Source organism: Ochotona curzoniae, unplaced genomic scaffold (assembly GCF_017591425.1).
Source record: "Ochotona curzoniae isolate NIBS_2020 unplaced genomic scaffold, NIBS_Ocur_1.0 patch141, whole genome shotgun sequence".
Taxonomy (NCBI): Eukaryota; Metazoa; Chordata; class Mammalia; order Lagomorpha; family Ochotonidae; genus Ochotona; species Ochotona curzoniae.
In genome coordinates this window covers 25,079-46,677 of record NW_024466686.1, presented here as the reverse complement: position 1 = coordinate 46,677, position 21,599 = coordinate 25,079, and the positions used below count along the sequence as shown (strand labels likewise).

The following is a 21,599-nucleotide window of genomic DNA, read 5'->3' as shown; positions in this document are numbered from 1 at the left end:
GCATGGTAAAAAACTGAAAAACTAACTACAGTATGATAAACTTCTCTTTCTTTCAATATTTTTCAATACCATCTGAATTTTCTATAAGGAATATTTGTTTAAAAATACTAAAAGCTAATTAAAACAAATTACAGTTGGAAAAATTATGGATAAAAGCAGGAAAAGCCATTATTTTGAGAAACTTGAATCCTTAGAAAAATTTGAAAATTTCAAAGTAATGGAAATATAAAATGATGGTTGTTATGTAGTCTAAAAACACAAAAAGAGAAGCCAGCACTATGGTGTAGTGGATAAAGCTGCTGCCTGCAGTACCAGCATCCCATATGGGCACTGGTATGTGTCCTGGCTGTTCCACTTCCAAACCAGCTCCTTGTGCACTTTCCCTTGCATGGGAAAGCAGCAGAGGATGCACCCACATTAGAGACCAGGAAGAAGCTCCTGGCTCCTGCTGCAGATTGGCCCAGTTCTGGTCGTTGTAGCCATTTGGAGAATGAATCAGCAGATGGAGGATCTCTCTCTGTCTCTCCCTTTCTCTGTAAATCTGTCTTTCACATAATGAATCCTTAAAGAAATGCAAAAAGGGACAAGCACAAAATCTATCATGACTGTGCCCATACATTTGAGTCCTAAAATTAATAAAAACATTCAACTCAACCCATGTATTTTACTGTTAATTAAACTCTGGTAAACTATCAAGACTGAACTGGCCAACACTGATCAACCACTATCAACAAGCACTAATCACTCATGCTAACTTACTCATGCTCTGATATTTAAGACCTACATTCAAGACCGTTCTACTGCAGATGAAATGGCAAGGAAGTAATCTAATGAGTGACACCCACTAAGATGGCTCTGATAAAAAGACAGACAACATTCAGGAGTTACAAGAGTATAGGAAAAACAAAACCTTACACAGTGCTGATGGGACAGCTTTAGAAAACCATCTGGCAGTTCCTCCAAGAGCAAGACAGAGTTACTATCTGACCCAGAAATTTCACTACTGGGTAAAAGAACAGAAGACAATAAAATGTCCATCTGTGCAAAACCTAGCACAGGAATGTCCACAGCATTTTTTTTTTACATTTTTTTTTTTCAGAGGCAAACAGAAAAAGATCTACTCTCTGCTGGTTCATTCCCCAAGTGCCTGCAGAGGCTGGACAGGACCAAGCCAAGAGCCCCAAAATCAATCAGTGCAGGGCATTGTGTGTTGAAAATCTCATTATACCTTGCTCAACTACCCCAAATCCCATGAGAATCTGAATCCTTAAGAACTTCAAACTCTATGCATTTACTAATGGAAAAGCAGAAAAAGAAACAGCTTGGCAAGGTTAGGCAGACTTGGCCCATGAGAAATCCCAACACTGAACAAGAGTTGCACGGTACATACTTCACATTGGTGTTGGTACAGATGATGTACTCAATTTCATCTGAGTAAGGGTTCTGGAAAGTAAAGGAACTGGTTCTTGTCCAGAGCCACTCTCGGTTCTTAGACCGGAACCGGAACATGACAGATAGCACCTGGCCTTTTAACTTCACCACCTGAAAAGGTTTCATACCATCAATGGAACTCACAGAAAACTTTTCTTATAAAGTTAAATGAACATTTCCACACTTATAAGACTTGTGTAATCGTCCTTGATGCACCAATCCTTTTACAAGGTTAAAACTTGTAAAAAATTAATTCGCTAAATATGAAAGAAGTATATTTAGCATGTTTCCTCCAAGAGTCCAAAACTACTTGATTTTTCCAGTCAAAATCAAACAAGAACAATAATTATTGGGGGAAGGGGAAAGGTCATTTCTCTACTTGTCAAAGAAAGTCCATTAAAGATTAGACAAACCTGCCCGGTGCAATAGCGTAGTGGTTAAAGATTAGACAAACCCAAAATTTAACTTTAATGAAACTAGATGACTTCTTTCCCAATGGGAGGATTTCTGCTTTTACAGTATTCTCAGAGGTTTTCATGAATAAATCTGCCTCATTTTCTTTTGTTTTTGTAAAAGTAAGCAATCTTAGATCAACCTGAGTTTCCCGTCTCAAAAACTGAAAATAATCTTTTGATCTCCCTAACAATTAAGAAAATTAACAGCTAATTTAATTCTAATTATTATGTGCCAGCCACTGGGCTATGCACTTTATATTCATTATCTTAATCTTTCCAACAGTCTTGTGAATACAAGTACTATTATTATACCTACTGTATCTGCCAGGATAATACTAAGACTCTTAAAAAAAAAGCTAATTAACTTGTCTATATAAAGAACTATTATCTAAAGTTAAATTTATTAAAGTCACCAGGTATTTTCAGGAGCTAGTGCCTGGAAATTACACTCCAAATTATGTACCGACAAACTCTGTGAAATGAATTTTCCCTACAGTGATTTACAGCTCAGCAAAACAAACAATATTTTGAATATTTTAAAAATAGCTCCTAGTATATGGTTAGTTCAGCACAAGGCAGCAGGTAGCCAAAGCTAAACAGAAATACCTTGGACATCATCCAAAGTCTCAAAATATCAATCTTTTTCACCAGTTAAGTGCTAAAGCATAAAATGGTAGTGCCTGCCATGGTGCTGAATTATGTGGTCACTAAACAGTTGTAGCATGAATATCATAAATACAAATATTTATTTAATCCCAAACTATGAAAAAATATTTACCTGTTGGAAACTGTCTCTTAGAAGCTGCTGGTCTTCAGGGTGACAGAATTCAACAATATTCTTTCCTAGGAGTTCCTAGAAGGTATAAATACAAATAAGATTCATACTTGTATGGGCATCTAACTTCCTTGCTCTATTAGCTGAAGTCATGGACTGTACTACTTCTGTCCTTAAACTAGGATTATAAGGGAAGTGTGAAGAAGGAAAAAAAGAGGAAAAGAGGGACTCTATGATATAAAGATAGAATCTTCTAACTAAGTAGCTTCTAGAATATTTTCCTTTTCAGAATATTCTTCATTTTATGGCACTTATGACCAACTTTAGGTGTGATTCACATTCACAATTCACCCATCAGAATTCTACAATTTGATAACTTCTAGTAAATTTACAATATGATCATTACCAAAATTTAGTTTTAAAACATGTTCACTGTCTAAGAAAGTTCCCTTGATTCCATATGAAATTAATTCCTCAACTTATCACTGATGTATTTTTGTCTCAAGCTTTTTTCCTTTCCTAGGAATTTCATATATATATATTCTGCAGCCTTTGGAAATGGCTTCTTTAATTTAGCATGTTTTGGAAGCTCACACATCTGCAATTTATTCTGGTTTTTCTCTCAACAGCATCCTAACAGGAATATTACACACTTTGTGTGTTCATTCACAAAATTAGATATATAGACAGTATCTACTTTTTGGTTATCAGGCATAATATAGCCTTGAATATTTCTGACCAACTTTTTGTGAGCAGGCTTTCACTTCTCTTTCAGAGATACCCAAGAGTGAGATTGCTAGGCTGGTAAGCAAATGTTTTACCTTTTATGAAACTGCCAAAATGATTTTGCATAGCAGCTGTTATCACTGTCTATGCCTGTCAATGATTGTTGAGGGTTCCAGTCTTGCCAAAACTACTGATTATAGCCATCCTATTGAGTACAAGATGGTTCTCACTGTGATTTTAGTCTGCACTTTCCTGATGCCTAATGATGTTGAACTTTTCTTGATATGTCATTCAACATCCTGTTTTAATGAAATGTCAAATTCTGTGACTTTTTAATGCCTATGTGCTATAAGAGTTACATATTTTAGACAAAAACCCTTTCATATATATAGGATTTGCAAATGTTTTCTTCCAGTTTGTCTGTTTTTTTTACTTTCAAGAAGACAAATTTTAATTTATAGAATCCAATTTATCATCTTTTTTTGTGTGAATCATATTAGTACCATAAAAAGAAATCTTTATCTAACTCAAATCACAGATACTCTGCTAGAAATTTATTTATAATTTTAATTCCTACAAATTTAGGTTTTGAACTGATTTTTGCGTATGGTGAAAGATAAGATCTAAGTTTGTGTTTTTTTTGTTTATTTTTAAACTTTTTTGTAGATAGATATCAAATTGTTTTAAAATTATCTGTTAAAACTTTTTTAGCCGGTACTGTAATGCTGCAATGCTGGCATTCCACATGGATGGAGTCCAAACTATTCCACTTCTGAACTAGTTTCCTGATAATGTGTCTGGAAAAGCAACAGAGGATGGTCCAAGGTATTGGGTCCCCCGCACTCAAATGGGAGAACCAGAAGAAACTCATGACTCCTGGCTTGTGCCTGATGCAACACCAGCCCTTCTCTGTCTTTTACACCCTCTCCTTCTCTTGGCATCTCTGCTGAAAATCAGCTGGCCATAAATATTGGTCTACTGATTTAGATATCTGCCTTTATGCTACCACAACATCATACTGGTAACAACTGCTATATAGGATGTGTTGAATTAGTGCAAATTCAACTGTTTTTGTGTTTAAAATTTCTAATTGACACAAAGTCATTGCCAGAAGTCTCTTTAGCCTTGACAATTTTGAAAGTTTAAAATCAATTCAGGGATAATTAATTTGTTAGCTGGATGAGTAAATTATGACATATTATGACAAATTATAAGATATGCTAGTACTGTATATTTTGTTACTATTGACTTGCCTATATACATGAATTATCTAAAAGTAACCACACCAGGGCCCAGCACAATAGCCTAATGGCTAAATCCTCGCCTTGCACACGCCAGGATCCCATATGGGTGCCAGTTCATGTTCGGGCTGTTCCACTTCTCTTCTAGCTCCCTAGTTATGGACTGAGAAAACAGTAGAGGATGGCCCAAAGTCTTGAGACCCTGAATCTGCATGGGAGACCCAGAGAAGCTCCTGGCTCTTTGCTTCAGATCAGCTCAGCTCCAGCCAGTGTGGCCAGTTGGGGAGTGAATCAGTGTATGGAAGATCTTTCTCTGTGTCTCACCTCTTTCTGTAAATTTAACTTTGCAGTAAAAAATAAAAACAAATTTTAAAAATTTAAAAAATAAAAAAGTGACCATGCCAGTATAATGAATTAAAATATATCATTATCTCTACTAATATCAGTTTAAAAATGCATACTTGTACCTGCTTCTCTCATTTGGTTTCACAAGTCATATTTTTTTTAGATGGAACAATTTCCTTAGTATGAAACTAAGAATAAATTGAGGTATTTATCATCTCCTTCTCTGCACTGGGACTGCTATGTTTGTGCTGACTAGCATGACATGATGATATAATCTCCACACAGGCAAGAGGAAACAGAAGCCTAAGTATTGGAGAGGTGATGGCCCCAGCACCTCACCTGCGGCTGATAGCCAACAGTAGCCACACAGCGGTGATCCACGAAAGTGAATAATCCCTCGATGTTATGTCGTGAAATGAATTCTGTCGGCTGGCAAACATTACTCATATCTGTACAGTTGGGAGAACTAGTCACCTGAAAGTGAAGACATGAAATTACACCATGAGGTAAAATTACATCAGTTTTTGTTATCTTATTCTCCAAAAATGTTTTAATAGTCTATAAAGGGAACAAATTTCATATATCTCACATATGCAGTTTTAAGAACATAATGATATGCTTCACCTTACCCACCTTCCTTCACCTTTTCCCATTTATTTTTTAAATTTTTATAACAGCACACTTTGTTTTCTTTATAATCTAACGCTCCACTAAAAAATGTAATTGAACAAGAAGTGAAGTAGAAAAAAAAAATCACTGTTCCTCAAGAGTTTAGACTAGGACTACAAACACTGATAAGATTTCAAACTTCAATCTCACTCAATTTTTTTCGTTCTCTCTATATTAGTTGCCACAAATCAGGGAAAACACGATATTTGTCTTTAAGGGACTGATTTATTTCAATAAGCATAATGGTTTCCACCTGCATCCATTTTGTTGCAAAAGACAGGATTTCATTTTTTTTATGGTTTAGTAGTCTTCCATCATGTATATATCCCACAATTTCTTTCTCCAACCATCATTTGATTGACATGTAGGTTGATCCTACAAAAACAATGCCATTCCTTGTACATATACTTCCCAACTATTCAGGGTCACAGTACAGAGAGCCTCAGTTTTAGGAATTTCCCAACTTCCACACTGTTACCCACAAAGGAAAAAATGACATCATGCTCAGAGAGGTCATGAGAGCTAACATGACTCCCATATTGCCTGCTTATCCAAATTAATAAAGTAAAGAAAAAATTGATTCAACTGAACACCTACCGACTAGTATAAGCAAGCACTGGGACTAGCAGTTATCATGCCCATGTTCTGTATCAGAGTGCTGGGTTTGATATGCAGTCACCCCTCCTGAATCTGGCTCCTTGTTAATTCAGACTCTAAGGAGACTCTGAGGAGGCAACAGCCCAAGAGACTGGAATTCTGCTACTCATGTAAGAGACTTGGATCGAGCTCTCAGCTTCCAGCTTCAGGCCCAGATATGGGTGATTATGGGAATTTGGGGGAATAAACCGGCAAGTAGGAGATCTGTCTCTTAAATAAGTAACATTAAAACAACAAAAAGCTGTTATTGGGACGCCTGTATCACACACTGGAATGCTTAAGATACAGCAGTTGATGGCTCAGGTGCTTGGTTCCCCAGAACTCACATGGAAAACCCAGATGGAGCTGCAGGCTGCTGGCACTGGACTCGCCCAGCCTCAGCTACCGCAGGCATTTCAGGAGTACACCAGTGGACAGGAATTGATCTTTCTCCTTCTGTCACTATGTTTTACAAGAAAACAACTCTCGGGTCCAATAGCATAGCGGTTAAAGTCCTCGGCTTGAACACAGCTAATCCCAGCGGCCCAGCTTCCCATCCAGCTCCCTGCCTGTGGCCTGGTAAGGTAGTTGAGGATGGCCCAAAACTTTGGGACCCTGCACCTGTGTGGGAGACCCAAAAGAATCTCCTGACTCCTGGCTTCAGATTGGCTCAGCTCTAGCCATTGGAGCCACTTAGGGAGTGAACAATCACATGGAAGATCTTCCTCTCTGTATGTCTGACTTTGTAATAAAAATAAATAAATCTTTAAAAAAAAAAACTCTCTCTCTTTATCCCTTGGTCACTCTTTACTTTGGAAGAAATATATATGTAAACCTTAAAAAAAAGTGTGCTTTTATCTGGGTAGACTATGCTCATTATCCAGAGAGGAAAACTAAAGCCCAACTAACCAAGACACATCTATATTTATGAGAAGAATCAAACTAATTCTACTCGTCCATTGTCAGTGATGTAATAATTTAACAAAAAAGATATTTTCTTTGCATAGAGGCAAAGGAAATTAATTGGAAACAGAAAATTCAACATTGTAAAGTTAAACACAAGAAAGGTAAGGGAAAAAGATCTTCCCCTTTCTCTCATGCTCCAACTTATGGTCACCGAAGAGTACCAATGTTTACTCTGAATGTAATATTCCTAAGATTTTATAAGTTTTACAGAATTTTTCACTTGTATTCAGAGAGTAAAGAAAACTAACATGAACAAGTCCTGCAGATTTTTTTTCTAATCAAAAAGAGAAGTAAATACAGAAAATTCACACTTGCCTGCAATCTGCCTATGGCCACTAGGCAAAACTTGCTCCCCTGGCCAGCCTCTGGGTCATCATCTGGGAGGGAAACACCTTCAGCAAGAAAAGGTCAAATATTTTAATAGAAATGTCAGCCTCTAAGAGGATGATAAATGAGAACACTAAAAACAAAGCTACAATTGCACAGAATGTATTGTATGTGTTAGCCATGGTTTTCAATATATACATACACTCATATATTTTACTAACTATAATAAATTAGAGAATACAAATCCTAACCAACATGTTCCAAACACTAAAACGATGAAACCAAATGCACAGGAAGTCAGGCCCCCGCTTCCCCTGTGCCCCCCTGGTCCCGGTGACCAGGGAAGTGATGTCCTGTCCAATTGGTGACTATTAAAGTAAACACCCAAAAATGTATTTATACAGAACACCAACAGCTATTTATATTCCTTGAAAAAGAAAAACAATGTTTTATGTCAGAATGTAAAAAAATGTAAATCTTTTGTATTCTTTGCAGTTATTTTTATTGAGAGAAGCAAGTATTTCGTGATAAGCTACATAGACATGTAAAAGCACTCCTACCTTCAATCTCTATTTTATACAGTTCAAATATCAAAAAGTACAAATGTCATTTCCTCATTACTTAAAATTATTTTTCCTTAATTATACTAACTTCCCATTTATTGGTGTTTTTTGTATTGGTATTTATTGATGGTGGCCATATGCCAGGCCCTAGGCTGGATGCTTTCCTTACATTAAATCTAATCTTCGTAATAACCCTATATGGGATATATTATCTATCAATTACACATGAGAAAAGTTTATAAAAGTCAACAAACTTGGGGCTGGGTGCACTAGCTTAAGTTCTTGCCTTGCATGCACCCATATGGGATCCCATATCCTGGCTGCTCCACTTCCCTTCCAGCTCCCTGCCTGCCTGTGGCCAGGGAAAGCAGTCAAGGATAGCCCAAAGCTTGGGTCTCTGCATCCTTGAGGGAGACCTGAAAGAAGCTCCTGGTTCCTGGCTTCAACTGACTCAGCTGTGGCCATTGCGACCAGTTGGGGAGTGATCCAGTGGAAGATTATCTTTCTCTCTCCTTCTCTCTGTAAATCTTACTTTCCAATAAAAATAAACAAATCTTTTTTTTCTAGTCAACAAATTTACACTAGGTTATATCACTAATAAACATGAATTAACAATACCAGGAATCAAAACCAGGTTTTATAAATCTAAACATCGACCTCCTTCCTAAATATACAACCTTGACTCTTTTTTCTTAGTTCTTGTCTAAGAACTAACCCTTCTCAATAATACCCCAAACCCTTCTCAATAATACCCAACCATTAGGGAAGTAAAAAAGTTGCAAAAATGTAGAAACTCTGATTTAAAACTTGATTTAAAGCCCTTGCAGAGACTATGCCCTTGTAAATTGTCAAAGTCAAACCATTTCTCCCACTTCCCTCAAAGCTTTCTATCTGGTATAGAAAGATTCCTCAAATGAACTACATTTGCAGATTAACTTTTTGCAACCAGTCCTTAGAACATAGGCATTCAATATACATAATTATGAATTTGCACATTTAAAAACCAAACTCTGTGACACAGCCAATAACTGGGACATTTTAAAATCTGATTAATTCATCTCCCCAAGCAAAGTATAAGCTCAACAATGTATGGGAAGGACTTTGTTTTTTGTTTTAGTTTTTCAGCTTATACCAAACTACATTTCATATACTAGGCATATATAAACATTGGCTAACTTTCTTAGACATTGTGAGGAACCAAATGCACCAAGGCAGAAATCACCACCCCACTTTCCTACCTGCTGGGGGCCAGGCCTTGATATAGCCTGTGCAGTGGACCACCACAAAGTGCGGCTCCCCATCCTTCACAGAGCCAAGGCCATTCCTACAAGAGTTACAGAGTCAGAAGAAAAACCACACCCAGGAGAATGCAAGCTCACTCACAGTAACTTTACGTTCTTGGCTTTTAGAAAACAGGACAAACAGTGCTTAGACCCTTTCCACCCAAAATGACCACCATACTCTTAACCAACGAAAGGCAATGCATCACAAGGGAAGCAGACAAAACAGTAAGTAAACCTCCTTAAAAAACAAGGTAAGGGAAGCTCTAGAAGTTGAGGAGAAAAAGTGACTGAAAGGGGAAGGTTGTGGGAGGAGGATGAGGGCTGCTAAAGAAGGACCACAGAAAGTTAGGTGAAAGGCCGTGCTCTAAACAGATCCTCGGCTACCCTTGTGATTTTCTTCGCTTAAGACTTCACCTGCATCTGTTCCTCACAAAGCTCAGTCTATTCATGGAGACTGGGTCCACGGAGCTATTGCCACACCTGTTTCAATGAGCAGAGAAATTAAAAAGAGTCAGCAGTCAGGCACAGCAACAGGCTTAGGATACAACTTGACACTAGCAGCAATGCTCCTAACAAGGAGGAATAATAGCAATCAGGTTGTTTCCAAAGAATAACTGTTCTAAAATTTAAAGTAAAAAAAAAATTCCATATGCTCTTCAAATGCAAATATTCTCTACAATAGGAGTTGGCAAATTTTCTCTGTAAAGGAGCAGAGAGTAAATATTTTCAGCTTTGTGGATCACTGGGCATAGCCTGTTGTAACTAGGCAACTCTAGCATTTACAGCATGAAATCACCACAGACAGTATGTAAATAAATGGGCATGGCTATTGCCAATAAAACTTTATTCACAAGTAAAGGGCTGTAGCTTACTGATTTGTGCTATTTATCTTATTCCTGCCTATGTTTTTGTATTGGCATTGGCCAGACATTGGGACACTCCCTCCAAGTCCCACATGGCCTCTTTGATTTCTAGATAGTAGATAAAACTTACACTGTTTAATATATGCCTTGCTCTGTTTTAAATATGCTCTCATATAATAACAGCTAATATTCATAATTTTGAGTTCAGTAATACTGAATATAATAATATTCAGTGTCAATATTACCTCCAAAACTAGATGACAAAATCAAAGCACAAAAAGTCATGTAATCTGATCAAGATAGATTTAAGTTATAACTTAAATCTACAGAATACTATAAACTAAATAAAATCTAGCAGATTGAGACCACAGGCTACTGGAAGCATTTAAGCTACATAATACTCAATATTATCTTTTCCTGGAAAATGGTCCCTAATTTTTTTTTTGTTTGTTTTAAGATTTATTTTTATTTGAAAGGTAGGTTTACAGAAAGAGACAGAGAAAAAGATTTTCCGTTCTCTGATTCACTTCCTAAGTGGCTGTAATGGCCAAAGCTGAGCTAGAAAGAAACCAGGAGCTTCTTCTGGGTCTTTCACATGGGGAAAGGGTCCCAAGGATTTGGGTCATCCTCTGCTTTCCCAGGCCATAAGCAGAGAGCTGGCTGGGAAATGGAGCAGCTGGGAACATGAACCTATGCCCATATGGAATGCTGCCACTTTAGGTGGAGGATTAGCCTATAGTCACTGCACCAGGTGCCAGTCTTTAAGATCTTAGTCATCATTTCTAACAGGCATTCTCCCAACTTAATGTACACATAGTGTTTAATGACAACATCTATCATACAACCTAAACTGATTTTGTAACTTCACTGAAGGGACGCATCGGCTACCTGTATAGAAACAAGTATCATTTTTTCTACAGAATCCTAAAGAGTATAGCATAATGTTAATAAATTCTAAATACTATCTGAAGACACAAGAAAACCTCAGAAACAAATAATGCAGAAATGTTCTCAGTATGATGATGTGTCTAGTGATGCAATGAGAACAAAGCATAAGGACTACAGTCAGGCTACTACAGATTAAAATAAAACCCTATTATAATATACTATCCACTGCAATCTAGAAAAGTTAATTCCTTTGTAGCTCTTTTTTTCTTTCTTTTTTTTTTTCCCCTTGAAAGTTAGATTTACAAAAAGAGAGGGAGAGATAGAGAAAGAAATCTTCCATCTGCTGCTTTACTCTGCAAACAACTGCAATGGTCACAGCTGAGCCACTCCAAAACAGGGAGGAAGGAGCTTCTTTTAGATCTGTCATGTGGGTACAGGGGCCCAAACCCTTGGCCTTCCTCTGCTGTTTCCCCAGGCCATTGACAGAGAGCTGCATTGGAAGTACAGCATCCAGGACTAGAACCAGCATCCATATGGGATGCCTGTGCTGCAAGCAGGGGATTAATGTGCAGTGTCACTGCATCAGCCCCTGTAGCTCTATTTTTCACCAGTAAGATAATAACAATGAATTTTACACCACAGAGCTGTTGGGAGATGAAATAAGACGAACATAAAGCATCTAACATGGTGGTAGCATAGTAAACTGTTCAATAACAATAATTCCAGTTCCCTTAACAAAGATTTTTTCTTCTTACAACACATTTAGACAGATTTAATCATGGATGGATTTAAATCTGTAGGGCCAGATGCAATAGCCTAGTGGCTAAAATCCTCACCTTGCAAGCGCCAGGATCCCATACGGGCGCCAGTTCATATCCTGGCTCCTCCACTTCCCTTCTAGCTCCCTGCTTGTGACCTGGGAAAGCAGTTAAGGATCAAGGCCGTGGGACCCTGCACTCACGTGTGAGACTCAGAAGAAGCTCCTGGCTCCTGGCTTTAGATCGGCTCAGCTCTGGTCATCACGGCCACTTGCGAAGTGAACCAGAGAATGGAAGATCTTACTGTCTCTCCTCTCTGCAAATCTGACTTTGCAATAAAAATAAATAAATCTAAAAAAGAAATTTTTTTGTAATCTGGGGGACCGTGTAGTGGTAGGTTAGGCTGCTTCCTGCAATGCTGGCATCCCACAGTTTGAGTCCCAGCTATTCCAAACTTGATCTAACTCCCTGGTAAAAGATGCCTGGGAAAGTAGTGAGAGATGACCCAAGCCTTTGGATGAAGCTCCTGTATCCTGTATTCTGGCTTCAATGATGCAGCCCCAGCCACTACAGCCACTGAGGGTGTGAACCAACAAACTGAAGACTCTCCCTCCCTCCCTTCCTCTCTCTCTGTGTGTCCTTCTCTCTAATTCTGCCTTTCAAATAAAGAAGCACATCTTTTTTCAAAAACATAAATCTAATTGCAACTTGGATTTAAAAATTTAACTCCACTGAAAGCAACAAAACCCTCAGCTCTTGATGATTTCTATGCCAAATGATGATCCTTGGCCTCACACTCACCTCATACGGCAAATAAAGGATCTTCTTGAACCCATACACATCCTCATGGAAGACTGCTGACCTTCCTTTTTCACTGTTCCAGTCTTTAGATCCAGGATACGCCCTGAAGGGAGAGGGGAAGACCAGTTTGGAATGCATTCTTGTGAGTAGTTAAGAAGATGAAACCACAGGCAAAAATAAGTAGGACTCATAGTAGAGACGCCTGGCTTCCTTCTGTGTAACAAGGCCAAGCAGGAGATGGAATTCTTCCCAACCATGCAATACTTCAATTCTCCTCAGTACATGTCACCAAAGTCCAAAGGCAGCACTGGAAATAACCTTGTACAAGGAAAGGTGGGAGTGCAAAGTGTAGTGGAAAGAAAGAGGCAAAGTTATATTCTTGTGTCTGATTATACACATGAATATAATTACCTCACACGTACACACAGATAAAGTAATTTCATTGATTTAAAAACAACTAATTTTAAACGCTACACAAAAATATTTGTCTCAAACTAAAATTGATGATTAAACAGAAACAAAGGTCAGGCTTTTGGGAAGAGAGAACGCAAAAACAAAACAAACACAGATGAAAAAAAAAAAAACAGAGAAGAGGGGAAAACTAAAGACCAACATTAGCCACATTAGAATTTCTTGCATCAGTTTTTCTTCCTTCCCACTTAAAAACTTTATTCCTAGAGTTGCTCAGAACCAGATTTGACTTTTTACCCCTAGAAAAGTGCTGGCAAAAAAAGTAAAACCTTTAAAATAGCTTTAAAAAGGGGCAGAACAGGCCCAGTGTAGTAGCCTAGCAGCTAAAATCCTCGCCTTGCATGCGCTGGAATCCCATATGGGCAGTGGTTCTAATCCCGGCAGCCCCGCTTCCCATCCAGCTCCGATTGTGGCATGGGAAAGCAGGCGAGGAAGGCCCAAAGCTTTGGGAACTTGTACCTGCATGAGAAACCTGGAAGAAGCTCCTGACTCCTGGCTTTGGCTCAGCTTAGCTGTGGCTATTGAGGCCGCTTGAGGAGTGAATCAATGTACGGAAGATCTGTGTCTCTCCTCCTCTCTGTATGTCTAACTTTCCAATAAAAAAACAAATAAATCTTTTTTTAAAAAAGAGGGTGGGAAGCAGTAGAGAGAGGTGAGGAATAGCACAAGAGTAAATATCTTATATGTTGGCAAAGTATCCAAACATGAAATAAATTCAAAGAATCAGTATGAAGACAAGCACAGCAGGGCCGAACACAATACTATTATCCATGTGAATGATTCAGATTTTACAATTTTCTGTACAATAATGTTAACAAAATAAACTTTTATATGAGCCTTATCACTAATAAAACACCTCCTAAGGATTAGCTACAAACTAGATAATCTACATGTGAATAAAAGAAACTGATATTAATTTAGGGGAAAGTTCTAGAAGCCTTGCCAGAGTCAACAAGCCAGTTTAAGTAGCTAAAATATCTCTTATGCCTCAGAAAAAGGACTTTTCACTCATTTTCCAATAGACAGAACTCTCACCTGTCAGGGCATTTTCTGATGTGGAAAGCTGTTCACGAAGTTTATCCACATCATCTGGGTGCACCTGATCGTAAAGTGTGCTGCCAAACCATTCAGACTGTGGCTGGTTCAAAACTGGCGTAACGGAGTCCGAGACATAGACCACACGCCCTGTCTCACACGAGACAATGAACAGAAATCCATCTGCTGCCTCCAGGATCAAATGTTTCAGCTCCTGCCCAAGGAAAACAAAGACAAGTTAACACTAAAATCGCAAAGAACAAATATTTCTACTCAGGCTTCGTGTATCTCCATAAATAGCTGCTGCGTCATACCTGAACCACTGGAAGAAATTTCCACCCTAAATGCAAAGCTTTCTTTGACAAGAAAGTTATTGTCAATGGATATTTTCTCAATTTCTTTATTGCTATCATGTTTTGTTCTTTCTCTAAGGATTCAGAAGAGGCAATAAGAAGGCTTACTAACAATCACTGACTCCTTCATCCCAGCCTTTCTAGTCTCTTTAGGATCCTGTTTGACAAATATTCACATATTAGCTTTGCTGTTTTCACTCCCTCCAATTTATCCTTTGATACCAGATACAATCTATTTTTGATGGCTCCCCATTGTGTAAAAAATTAAAATCTAAGTAACACCTGTACATTCCACCCTCCAGTCCAGTCTACCTTATAATTTCCTAAAGTATTCTAAACCCTACTTGACTTTCCTTGGATAACTCAAATATATTCACACTTCTAAATTTCTCCCCAACTTATTCCCCAAATCTAAACTAAGTCTAAATTCTTCAAATTTCCACGTGTACATCTACAGGACTTATTACTATGTCTCTATTACAGAAACCTATTTATTGTTTATTTATTTACATGTCTGTTTCCACCAATGACTAATTCATCATCCTATATGATTGAAGGCACAAAGCTCCTGGTTCTTCTACCTGGAGTTTGTTGAATCGATAGCTATGAGCAAATTAGGGCTTGGAGTGTAGCTCAGTGGCTAAAATCCTCGCCTTGCATGTGCTGGGTTCCCATTTGGGCAGTGGTTCATGTCCTAGCCGCCCAGTTCTCATCTAGTTCTCTGCTTGTGGCTTGGGAAAGCAGTAGAAGATGGTCCAAAGTCTTTGGACTCTGCACCCATGTCAGCGACCCAGGAGAAGCTCCTGGCTCCTGGCTTCAGATTGACTTTGCGAGGCCATTGCAGCCATTTGGGGAAAGAAACCAGTGGACAGAGGATCTTTTTCTTTGTCTTTCCTTCTCTCTACAATTTTATCTTTCCAATAAATATAAATTTTAAAAAAACAAATTAAAATTTCAACATACGTAGCTATAAAATTTGTATTACACATGCCTTAAAATATACTATCCTATTTGCAGAACTCTTATTCAATATACTTTTCAATGATTTGACTAAAACAGCTTTGGGAACCTGCACTGTGGTACAGCAGGTCACAGTTCCTATTTGCTCTACTTCCAAGCCAGCTGCCTGCTAATAAGTCTGGGAAAACACGGTAGGAGACAGGGATGCATATCAAGGGTTCTGGTTGCAGCCTGGCCCAGCCTTGACTGTTGCAACTATTTGGGAAGTAAGCCAGGAGAAAGGCGATAGCCCTCCCACCTGTCCCCCTACTCCATCTTTCAAATAAATAAATCTTACCAAAAAAAAGCTCTAAAAACTTAAAAAAAAAAAAAAGTATGATAGGTAGATTGTGTTCTTCCTTATACTTTCTGTATTAACAAACTTTTCCTACAATTTTTTTATTTTTAATCATTACGAGGTAGCAGTACCCTGAGAAGCTTTTCCTAACCACTGACTCAAGTATATCCACTCCATTCACTCTAGCCATTCCTTCAGTACAGATCTATTCTGACATACATTATTAATTTTAAAAGGTATTCATTCTCTGTATTTCACTACCAGTTTTCACTTTGCTGTGTATCCTGCCATTGACATATTTACACACAGAATGAGTCTGAAAAGCAAAAAGTTTCAGCCATCTCTATTCTTCTCAAAGTGCATTAAATTTGATGGAGCACATCCTCAAACAATGATGGCCTCTGAGGCTCCTATCACTCAATCCAGCAACTGTTTTCAGAAACAAACAACAACAACAAAATCAAAATCAATGTTTTTACATTATCTATAACAAAAAAAGCAAGGAAGAGGACTTTTTCCATTGGTATAACAATTGCACTGATTTCACTGTTGTTCTTCAACCTTGATATATTTATAAGTAAAGCTACAAAATAATTGCAATTTTGCTAAATGGTTTTCATAACACTTTGCTACTTCTCACTGTACCTAAGTCAATGAATGTTACAGGCTAAGGGAAAACTTACTTCTTCACAGACCTGAATTTTTCCTGAAAAGTAGAATTCTTGGGCCTGGCGCGGTGGCGCAAGTGGTTAAGGTCCTCGCCTTGCACGCCCAGGATCCCATATGGGCGCCGGTTCTATCCCGGCAGCCCCACTTCCCTTCCAGCTCCCTGCCTGTGGCCCAGGAAAGCAGTCGAGGACAGCCCAAGGCTTTGGGACCCTGCACCCGCGTGGGAGACCCGGAAGAGGCTCCTGGCTTCGGATTGGCATAGTATCGGCCCGTTGTGCTCACTTAGGGAATGAATCATCGGACGGAAGATTTTCCTCTCTGTCTCTCCTCTCTGTATATCTGCCTTGCCAATAAAAAAATAATAAAAATAAATCTTTAAAAAAAAAGAATTCTTTCCCCTGCCTCGCCCCCCCAAAAAAAATAACTACACAACTTTTACCCACACCCTAGACATAAGTTTTAAAACCCAGAGACCTGATCAGTGAGGAAGGACGGCTTGTAGGAGCCATCCGTGGACGTGTTGCCAGTTCCCCGTAAGGACTTCATATGAGAAACAGCCATGCGTAAGATGGTTAGTTTGTCTGGTTTCCGAGCCAAGGCACTACAGGTTGGTACCATATCTGACAACTCTGTGATGTAAGCTGTCATCTTGTTCCGCCGTCGCCTTTCAATTTCACTATGATTTTCCCTGTATAAAAGAGAGAGAATCCCCACCCACGTGGTCACATCTGGTCATTTGGTAGCAAAAAGAATGACAAGGATACCAAGCAGGCTGCTGGGCAAGGCGGTATTTAGATTTCATGATGCTTAACGTCTCAGAAGCTAAAGTAAGGGTTTGCCAACCTCATGCAGAGCAAGCATAGAAAAGAAACTAACAGGGCAGACAAACGAGCAGGTAACACAATTCCTCTGATGCTCTAGAAACTTCACTTACTATGTACACTATTATTTCCTTGAAACAAAAGATGTTTTAAGAAACAATACTTTAACATGTTTTGTTTCATTTATTTAAATTCTTAAGGGACAACTAATCTCAACTTGATTGACCACATGTTTACTAATTCACTTGTTTAAGCTAGAAAATAAAACAACTGATTTTTGCCTAATCAAGTAAGTTGCTCAATAGCTGACGTAAGAGCTGATAGTGTAGATTTTTGTTGGTTCATAAAGTGTTGTTTTGTTCTGTCTCTCTTACAACACTAGAAGAAAATGGAAAGTTTCTAAAATTCATTTGTCTCACTAATGCCTAAAGTCCTATCATCTTTATCAGGACATAGCACACAAAAGGCTCATAAAGCACTATGTACTACAAGTCTCATATGGGCTCCCAGTCTGGAACAAAGTTAACTGGGGAGCAGGAATGGGGTATAGCAATCAATGCTGTATAAGGCCTAGAAATAGACAATTTGGACACCACCAAGGTGAACAGCACACCTTCAGCAATATTTCCTCAAAACTGAAAAAAGGTATTACTGGGCAAAGAAATAATCAATTGGTTTTTCAAGGTGCATTTTGTGAAGCCCAGGACCTTCCTTGGTTGTTTTCCCTGGGCCTCGGGGGAAGAACCAACAGCATGCTGCACTTCTGCTTCTGGAGAAGCTTTATCACTTTTACTTACTTCAATTACCAGTTAAGGGTCCTTGTTAAACAAGGTTCTTTGTCAAAAGGGGAGCGGAATGACTAACATGTATTTCTTTTTCATGAGAAAAGCTATCTGAGGTCAGCTGTTAAGTGACTGCTTTCTCGGGCTGCTCTCATTCCTGGTACAGAGATTTCCTCACCACAGCATTCCAAACCAGTTTTGAAAGAGTAAAGTATTAGCGTCCAGTGCAGTGGCCTAGAACACTAAGCCTCTGCCTGCAGCACCAGCATTCCACGTGGGCATCCATCCCAGCTGCTCCACTTTCCATCCAGCTCCCTGCTAATGGCCTGAGAAAACAGACTGCCAAAATGCACAGGCTCCGCATCCATGTGGGAAATCTGCAAGAAGCTTCTGGCTCCTGGCTTTGGATTGGCTCAGCTCCAGCCACTGTGGCCATTTGGAAAGTGAACCAGCAGATGGAAGATCTCTCTTTCTCTTTCTCTCTCTCTCTCTCTCCCCCTCCCTCTCTGCCTCCATATCTCCATCTCTCCTTCTCTTTATAATTCTGCCTCTCAGATGAAAACACACAAATCTTAAAAAAAAAAAAAAAGTAGTAGATGGCATGAGTTGAAATGTCAGCAAAATGAGCTTGTGACCCAGTTTTAAAGAAGTAAATGATAAAGGGAGGGGGAAAAAACACAGAAAACCAGGTTTGGCATACTTCCTATAAAATATGCCAAATCACAGAGACCAGAAAACATAGAAACTTGGGCACATTTCTTATATAGTATTTCTGTGTTATGGACAAAAGTCTCCAGAAAGAATTGTATGTCTCCTTTCCAAATGGAGAAAGAAATCATACATGGTACCAGATGTAGTCGGTCTAAGACACATAATTCTACTCTAGCATAAAGCATCTGTATTTCTTTTATCAGGCAGACTTCTGACACTGAGATTCAGAAATCAGATCTTTTAAATAAATAAATCCATATCAAGGCAGGCAAGACATTTCTGGGAAACTAAAACAAAAAATTTAGCCTCCAAAGTTACAACCTTCGTTGTGACATAGTAATAATCTGGCTGTGAGCCAACACAGGCAAAGATCAGTGAGTTTCCTATAAATGTGCATAGGCTGAAGCCCGAATACTCAGATTCAATTCCAAATACAGAAATATTTACTGGTTTTCCGATAATAAGGGCATTTCATGTTAAAAGAACAACTGGCATTGCTGCATTATTTCTGAAACCTTTGGGTTCTTTGGAACTTGATGCTGACATAGGTGAAAATAAGAAAAAAAAAAATAGCAGTTTCTTAAATCCCTAAGTAAAGTTCCCTCAACTCACCAACTTTCTGATGAGGGAAGCCAAAGTTTCTGTTACACCCAAACTTCTAAAAAATCTCGTCCTCTTTTGCCACAGATAAGGAAAGACACAAAGAGAAAGGGGGAAGAAAAGGCAGAGTAAGAAAAAAAGATAGAAAAAGCAGCATCTTCTGCTTCATCATGCTGAAAGACACTGTTCTCCTACCTGGCAAGTCTCTCTTTATCCGCAGAGCTCTGCTCATCATCCGACCTAAAAACAGAATTAATGAACTAAGCTAAATTAAAATAAAAGGGAGGGAGGGACGGATGAAAGAAAGGAAGAAGGAAGGTAGGAAGGAGGAAATCAGGCAAGGAAAGAAGGAGAAAAGCAAAACAGAAACAGAATAATATAGTTGCAGAGTAAAGGTGGAAAAACTGGAAATAAGGCCAAGAATTGTGTCTAAAACTCTAGAAAACCACCAGTTAGGAAAAAGAAAAAAAAGGACAAAGATCAACATCAACACAAGGCCAATATACACTACAAATTAATATGAGCTTGAACACAGAAACCACTTTGTGAGTCAGTCTCTCTAGAGAACAGAATATACAGGGTCTGAAAAGGAACCGATGGAATTCAGGGATGCCACTTTCATACAATACTCCCAATCTGAAGAGAAAATTATATCCACCTACGTGTGCTATTCTATATTGAAAATGCTAAAAGTAAACATGAGTGTCAAAAAAATGATCACAACGCATGCTCAGATCAAAACAACAAACAGGTTTCACTAGAGCAATCAGATAAAACTAAGAACTGTTTTGCCATTTGTCCTCTATCACTGATTTGTTCCTAAAGCAACTCATAATTATCTTAAAATTATTTTTGCATTTCTCTGGAGTAAAGTCACAACATGACTAAATCTCCATTATCAACTCCCCCGCTATAGTACTTAGTTATCACTAAATTTTTGTAGAAAACTAAGATATTTTAAGAGTAGGTGGCAAGTAAGGAAACAGCATAGCATTGGCGGCTCAATGTATCAGTATCCAGTTACTGATTAATTAATTAGTATTCAACATAATAATATGTATTAATCAGTATTTATATAATCAGTATTTTATATATATACATACCAAAACCCCCCCAAAATAAAGCATGACATTAACAAGCTAAAAGATTCCACCCTTAACAAAAATGACACTGACCTAATCAGCATATGGGAAAATATCAATAAAATGGTCAGTAAAATGGCAAAATATAGCGATATGTCACTGCCTGTGGTGCCAGTTCAAGTTCAGGCTGCTCCGCTTCCAATCAGGCACCTTGTTAATAAATCTGGGAAAGCAACAGTAGATGACCAAGTACTTGGGCACCTGCCAGCCGCAAGGGAGAACGGGATGGAGTTCCTGACTCTTGGCTTTTAGCCTGGCCTAACCCCAGCTACTGCAGACACTTGGAGCAAGAACCAGCAAATGAAGATCTCTTTTTCTCTGTTTCTGCCTCTTTGTCACTCTGCCTTTCAAATAAAGAAATCTTTAAATACACACACAGTAACATGGTAATAATGAAAAGTATGTAAAGTTTTACGCATGTGTTCTAAAGAGATAGAACTGAATGCTTTAAGTAGCTTAGAATTTCATGTTTCTTGAAAAACTATGAAGCATTTTATTCAGTTGAGAGAATTCATAGATTTTTCAGCTTGTGAAAACCCTGAATTGAATTTCCAAGAACATGAGGCCAACTGCCTTAACAAATGATATCTCAAAGCCATGAGGCCTATTGCTTAAACATCTAAAACTTTCATTACTATTGTTTTTATTACAATAGATCCATAGTCTCTTATCCACTTCAATATTTTTAAAGAATGACTGTATAAATATTCACACTAAACAGGAAAAAACAGAAGATTAAATTAGTAAGTCATATTTTCTTGGGTTTTGGAATTTCAGTCAGGAGAATAGACTAATAGCACTCAAGGGGAGGGGAAAAGGGCAGGGAGGAGAGGAGAAAGGATAGGAGAGAGGAGGGAAGGACAGGAGAGGAGAGAAAAGGAAATATTCTGAAATTCACTCCATTCCAACTATCATGATACTACTCTGGTGCAGGCATTTACAGTTTTATGGCTATCTGACCATTTCCTATTTGCCTCCATACTACAGTTCT

The 21,599-nt window shown here is 38.4% G+C and overlaps 1 protein-coding gene across 6 annotated transcripts in view; it reads right to left on the bottom strand.

Moving 5' to 3' along the window:
- The window catches only part of LOC121166469 (aryl hydrocarbon receptor nuclear translocator-like), a 49,401-nt gene that overhangs the window by 11,859 nt on the left and 15,943 nt on the right, over positions 1–21,599 (bottom strand). For 3 of the 6 annotated variants that reach the window (XM_040995589.1, XM_040995587.1, XM_040995588.1), the window contains exons 4-13: positions 19,662–19,706; positions 17,027–17,240; positions 14,234–14,447; positions 12,728–12,830; positions 9,832–9,897; positions 9,373–9,458; positions 7,560–7,636; positions 5,313–5,447; positions 2,665–2,739; positions 1,391–1,542 (exon numbers count right to left, since the gene is read on the bottom strand). In XM_040995589.1, the coding sequence (XP_040851523.1) occupies positions 1,391–1,542; positions 2,665–2,739; positions 5,313–5,447; positions 7,560–7,636; positions 9,373–9,458; positions 9,832–9,897; positions 12,728–12,830; positions 14,234–14,447; positions 17,027–17,240; positions 19,662–19,706 (1,167 nt within the window). The remainder of the gene's footprint in view (positions 1–1,390; positions 1,543–2,664; positions 2,740–5,312; positions 5,448–7,559; positions 7,637–9,372; positions 9,459–9,831; positions 9,898–12,727; positions 12,831–14,233; positions 14,448–17,026; positions 17,241–19,661; positions 19,707–21,599) is intronic. The other 3 variants (XM_040995591.1, XM_040995593.1, XM_040995590.1) reach the window with 2 other exon arrangements.